Source organism: Egretta garzetta, unplaced genomic scaffold, assembly GCF_000687185.1.
Source record: "Egretta garzetta isolate BGI_Z169 unplaced genomic scaffold, ASM68718v1 scaffold91, whole genome shotgun sequence".
NCBI classification, from domain to species: domain Eukaryota; kingdom Metazoa; phylum Chordata; class Aves; order Pelecaniformes; family Ardeidae; genus Egretta; species Egretta garzetta.
The window spans coordinates 4,647,046-4,653,353 of NW_009258661.1; the positions used below are offsets into that span (position 1 = coordinate 4,647,046).

Below are 6,308 nucleotides of genomic sequence, written 5' to 3' on the forward strand. Positions count from 1 at the left end.
TCACGGGGCGTTGAGCCAGGCGTGCTGCAGGCACTGGGCGGCTGTGGCGCGGCGCTCGGGCGCGTACCGCAGCGCGGGCAGGAGGAAGCTGGTGAAGGGAGTAACCTCGTGCTTTGTCCAGTTGTGCCTGTCCGCCAGGACGCTGTGGAGACTGCGGGGGGAGAGCCTGGAGATCCGCAGAAGAGCGCCTAGCAAAGACAGCGTAAGCACGGTACCTTAATTGCACTTGCACGGCTGAGAGGCCGCTGCTCCTCACTTCCTACAGTTCCTCCAAGGCATCCCGGAGGATGCCTGCCTTTCCCTCTGAGCCTTCCTCTCTGTGAGCTTCACCTGCACTGCCCTGTGAAGGTTTGGCTCTCGGGTGTTTCTCAGAAATCATCTTTCCAAGCTAGTATTTGAGTCTCCCCATTCCCGAGTATGTCTTAAATGAGAACAGGCTGAGAGCGAATGAAGTGCTCCCAGAATAGCCATGTCACAACCATGGCTGCTTGTTCTCTGTGCCTGTCCACATGCAACCCAGAATGCATCGGGCCATTTTGGTACCAGAGCTCATGCAACAGTAATAATTTGTTTTGTGCCTCCTAGCTCCATGGGGCGAGGAAGAGTGCCGCTACTGTCCGAGAAGCTATCCTTGTCCCCAGGAGTACATGGTGTAAATGTAGCAATTCAGGTCAGGCCAATTTGGTTCACACGGAGAATGAATATAGAACAAGAACTAGTTTTGACTCATTTCTTTTGAGCTCCACACAAGGAATAAGTGTGAGCAAAGGATCTGAATGTGCAGGGAGGTGTTTGTTGACCTGCGGCATGGGACTAGCACTCAACATTGAATGAACTGTGGGTAGGCTGAGGCTGTGTGGCTGGTGAGCGTGAAGGCAGCGGAGGAGGAGGATGGTAGGCTTAATTGCAAAAGCATGGAGTCATGTGATGCCTTGAAGTCAAAGACAAGGATTTCAAGCCTGATGAGTCAAAGGGAAAGGAATTGGGGAGAGTAAAACAGAAGAGATGTTACAGTTGGGTCAGAAGACTAAATATAGCAACCACATTGGAAGGATATGAGTGTCCCGTTCCTGATCATCATTGTTCTCTGCCAGTGAATGGGTGAAATCCAGCCGGTTACGCACTCTTCAGCCTTCCTGGCACATAGCTATTTCCTGTCTGTATTTCCATTCTCTCCAAATCCAAGGGAGAAAGAATGGAAGTGTTTTCCCTGTTGGGTGTTTGCTATGACCGTTTTTCAGGATTTTGCATTCTTCCCTGGAATGCTCCTGGATTGCAAAGGTAGGCAGGGCAGGGAGTGTTACTGCTCTTTATGAAATCTCCGCTTGTGTTCTGTCCCTGCTTGTAGCCTGCGTTGTGTAACAACTTTTGGAGTGAAAACTGTGTGAGCTGAGCATAAGCGTGTCAAAGATCCAAAGTGATTTTTAAAATAAACTTCCTTACTCCAATTCTTACCTGGCCTGCTGAAAAATTTTGTTGACTTGTTCCAGGAGAAAGCAATTTGAGGAGGAATTCTTCCCAGGAGTTCAATAATACGAGCCACATGATCTAGACAGAGGGAGGGAAAACACATCTGGGTACAAAGATTTTGACGCTTCTGTCAGTGAAGTGAATGAAACCAATGGAGTCCTACCATCATCTCTGGAGAAATATTTCCCAGGTTGAGGATCAAATAGACACTCCCCAGTTGCCATTTCAAATGCCTAGAAATGGAGTAGCATTGTTAATTCACTAACTGACTGGGAGTTTTTCTTCCCCGTTAATGAACAGTACCAATTTCCCTTGCTGTTACACAAACCAGATCCTAAAATATGGAAATATTCACACCGGTTTGATCCGTACCATGGTGAAACAGCACCTTTAGCTCCACCAGGACAAAAAGCAGTATGTGCCCAGTTTAGTCAAGCCTATGAGTTAATACACATGGAGTGTGAACTGCCTTAGAGCTTATGCTAACAAAGAGTGAGTTTTGTCAGTGGCATGCTTTCAATCCAAAGCGACTGAGTGCAGACAGCCCCTTTCTCCTTGGCCAGGCAGTCTCGCTCCCCACGGAGCAGGTATAGGTGGGAGCCGAAGATGTGCTGCACCCAGCCCATTAGTGTCAGCCACCTCCTGTGCACACGCGGTGTTGTCCTTAGTCCTACCAGGCAGCCCATGCTCCAGATATCCGCAGGCGTGCCGTAGTCTAACCCAAGAAGCACTTCCAGGGCACGGTACGGCTGGGTCTGTATCTCCTTGGAAAAGGGCTTGTACTGAAACAGAAACAAAATCCCTTTGGTTAGTGTCCATAAACGAGTAACAGCAACGCTTGTGGTCACCAGCTTCCCGCACAGTGAGGAGGACACCCCGGGGCAGAACTGGATATGGGTGCGTTTTCAGCCCCACTGACACCAGGGTGAATTTATCTCACAACATTTCACACTGAACACGGTTTTGAATTTCTCATTGTAGGGACTAACTGCAAGCTGAAGAAATGTCCAAAGTTGACAGTGTCTCCAGGAGTACAGGGCCCAGCTCTGAGTGGGGAGTGCTGAATGTAACACCCCCCTGAAATCGTCATCTTCAGCACACTGAAATAACTGTTTGGCTGTAAAAGGACAGATACCCAAGGTGGGTCGGAAAGAAGCACACAGCATCCCGCATTGTCACGGCATTGAGACTTGGAGGAGACTCACTGTCCAGCATGCGCTGCCCAGGTCTGCAATTTTCACTTCTATGCTCATCAAATCAGATTCTTCCAAGTGATTGCAGACATCACCTCCTAAGATGGAAAAGACAGAGATAAATCAGGTCTTTCCAAACCAACAGGTATGCATCGCTTACCACAGGAGAGGCATGCACGCCTGCCTTTAACATTTTTCAGCCTAAAAGGTCCTAAAATGCTTTTTATCATCAGTAAAATGCCACCTCTGGTTTCTGAGGAAACACAAAGGAAGAGCTGGTAGCCAGTCAAAATCTAAGAGGATATTTTGGGAGGACAGTAGCTTGGAGTGGAGTGGTGTGACCACGTGCTCCTGTCCTGCTGAGAGGTTCCTCTAGCACCGAGGTTAAATTACTGCAGGCCCAGAGGAGAGCACATCCAACCATCACTGGTCAGACACAAAACATTTGTCGTGCCTCCTTAGCCTTCAGCAATCCCGTCTGTCACGGACCTTGGGCACAGCTTGCTTGGCAAGCACCATAAAGGTTACATTTCCATATGACCCTGGAGAAGGGTAATTTTTGGTTTACTGCTTCACAGTGAGCTGTCAGTCTATGCCTAATATTGTGCTTTTCTGCTCCAAGCAAAAGACTCAGTCATTAATTTAGCATTCCCCAATTGCCCCAGAGTTTGAGAGACAAAACAGCACCATCGTGGGAGAAATGCTCATGGGAGAACATTGTGCGAGGAAAATATAAAGGGTCTCATTGCTGAGAGATGGGCTGATCTCTTGAGAAACTCTACAGCCCTATGTCTTATTCAATATTCACACCACGCTCTGCAAATAAATTATGTCTCAAAAGGCTTGAAGATTAGCAGTACATACTAGTCTTCCAAAAAGCTCAGAAATAGGGGAGGTAAAGAGCCGAAGTGTCATACAGCTTTTTGATTAAGTATGTAAAGCTTTCAGTGGCTGAAAACACCAGCCACAAGGGAACAACCCTGTACCTGAAGCCATAAGAACGAGCTCCGAGGTTGTGGTGGGGCTGTTAAGAGGCGCCTGTGATCTGTAGTTGTCCTCCACACAAACCCACCTGCAAGGCCACGTTTCTGTAGGTGCCTTGGGCAGCTTGTACCCACTCAGCCTGATGTCTGTATTAAGCAGAGATAGGAGAGGCCTCAGCAGCATAAGCTGGCGGTATTCTTTTGTACTGGCCGTCGCAGGAGATGTGACCTTTCCCTAAGATATCGGTACCTGCTACCTCTCCGTTTCCCTCCTGGCAATAAATACACTAAGTCCCTTTTCTTGTTAAAAAACCCTGGAGCGCTCACCTGGTCCCTTTAGCCTCAAATCCATTCTCTGGCTGCAGTCGAGCATATCGGGCAGAAGCCTTTGGAGGCTTTTGTCACATCCATACAGCAAGATGTTCTCCGGTTTGATGTCTGCGTGGATGATGCGGCAGCGCTGGTGCAGGAAGTGCAGCCCTGCCAGCACCTGGGCAAGCAGGCAGCACGTCACCTCAGCAGCACGAGGGTCCCCACTGCCTCCCCAGCCCCATCAGCCCTTGGTGCTGTCAGAGCAGTCGGGCACAGATACGTGAGCTGGGGATGTTCTGGTATTGAAGGAAGGGGGCACTGGTGATAACTGTCGGCAAGAAATAATTTCTGCATAGTGAGTGCCCTGTACTAAGCTGGAGGTGCTGCCAGCAGAGTGGTGACATTGGTTGGGGTGGCCCTGTGGGGCACAGGCACGAGGGGTTTCATTGCCAGAGGCGGCAGGAAGAGGGGGTGCCAGAGCCCCACGTGCCCAGCTGGAAAGGGGTGTTTGGGGTTGTGGGGGTGACAGGCAGCAGTGTGAAAATACACAGGCGTCAGCATGGATGGGCAAGCCCGGAGAGATGGAAAGAGGGCAGGGCTACGAGGAGGCATTACGATTGCAAAGCTGAACTTTCCCCTGAAAAAACCCACTCCTGTTCATGTGGCTGTTATATGCTCAGACAGCCATGCCTTCCTGCCAATTATCATTCCAATGGAAGCTGGAGGGGGTTATAGAGTGACATGGCACGGGAGAGCGACCTGTCTTACAAGGAAAGCCAAGGAGGTGCAGCCCAACCCAGGCAGGAGGAGGGAGAGATGACGAGCGAGTGCGTGTAGACAGGAGTTAATGGTCACAGGGGAGAGATAAACAACACCTACCAGAGAGAAACAGTCGCTATCAGAAATCAATAACAGCAAAAACGCTGCTGGGAGATTTATATATATATTTTTTTAACACTCTGGTCAGTCATAAAGGGCTGGCAAATATTCTTTGTATTATCAAATTCTATTCTGGGATGAACACCAGCCCCAGGGAAATAGCAGCCTTAAATGGTAACCATGAAACACGGGGAAAGATTTAAATAGCTAAACTGGAATGAATCAGAAGTAAATACTGCCCCAGCGCTGATCTGAAGGGGAAGAAAGATCCTGAGATTTTACAATTAAAGCAGGTAAGGGAGCGGATCAAGCAAAAAGTTTGGGTGTGAAATGGGGCACACAGATAAACGCCACCACTTTTTTGTATAACTTATTCGGGTGTTAGTGGAGCTTCTTTAGAGGAAGAAGAGGCTACTCCAGAAAATAGGATGGAGGAAGAAGTGATTTTCTTTGTTAGCATCCCTAGAAGGGCACAAGAATCAGGGTAGCCAATCTTCATCCTGGCAAGTGTGCAGGCTTCTGATAAATCTCAGCATGAGAGGCAAAATATAATTTTAACCCTCCTGAGGCCTCACTCAGGTTTCCTGTTCCTTAGCTATTCCCAGCTGACACATAAGAACTCAGTTTTCACGATCTGTTTGATCAGTACACCACATCCTTACAGGGGATGAAGGAGGAGCTGGAAAACCTCAACATGGGTGGAGGACCAGCCAAACGAACCAGCAATTTAGAAAGCCCTGGAAAGACATCAGCGCTGAGGGAGCCCTGGAGCAGCCTTTGGCGGTACCACGCAGAAAGCTGCCGGATCTGCCAGTGCTACCTGCAGCTGGATGCCGAGGTGAATGCCAGCGGTCTGGTGTTGCTGCCAGAGGGGACTTCCCAGGGCAGCCAGAGGGCAGAGAGATACACGGTTTGCCCACAAGAAGCAGAAGTATGGCAGGCTCTTGCCCCCTGCTACACCTGTGAGCAGCAGAACGGCTGGAGAATTCAGTGATTACTGAGAAGATGGGAACATGCGTGCCACCCCTGATCCCTGGTGCAGGTCTGCAGGCTCCTGACTCTTCGCGGTGGTGGTCCTGACTCCTTCCCAAACCCGATGAGACTGCAGGCATGGGCAGTAATGCACAGTGCCCTTCTATTAATGGGAATGTGATGACTTCCCACTCTGAATTTTATTTAATGTTTTCTCTCCTTATACCCCAAACAAACAGTTACAGAAGTGCATGCCTTGGGCACTCACTCTGCTTTGCAGATGCAGTCATGGAATTCATGGCAGATGACCCCAGGATGAAGACTATGGCATGTTCCCCAGCCAACAGTCCCTTGGTGTCCTCACCCCATTCCAGCTAAGTTCTCACCTGCTGCAAAGACTTTTTCACAAAAGGCAGAGGCAGTCCCTGGGCTGCGTAGTTACCCATCAGACATCGCAGGGAAGGACCCAGCACCTCAAATACCAAGCATGCATGTGGGA

At 49.4% G+C, this 6,308-nt stretch overlaps 1 protein-coding gene across 1 annotated transcript in view; it reads right to left on the bottom strand.

Annotated features, from left to right (window-relative positions):
* Nucleotides 1-6,308, bottom strand: part of LOC104134776 (SRSF protein kinase 3) — a 9,819-nt gene continuing 3,511 nt past the window's right edge. Inside the window, exons 5-11 of the mRNA XM_009648358.1 lie at nucleotides 6,196-6,302; nucleotides 3,974-4,136; nucleotides 2,676-2,761; nucleotides 2,145-2,252; nucleotides 1,634-1,703; nucleotides 1,456-1,548; nucleotides 1-188 (exon numbers count right to left, since the gene is read on the bottom strand). Coding sequence (XP_009646653.1) covers nucleotides 1-188; nucleotides 1,456-1,548; nucleotides 1,634-1,703; nucleotides 2,145-2,252; nucleotides 2,676-2,761; nucleotides 3,974-4,136; nucleotides 6,196-6,302 — 815 coding nt within the window. The remainder of the gene's footprint in view (nucleotides 189-1,455; nucleotides 1,549-1,633; nucleotides 1,704-2,144; nucleotides 2,253-2,675; nucleotides 2,762-3,973; nucleotides 4,137-6,195; nucleotides 6,303-6,308) is intronic.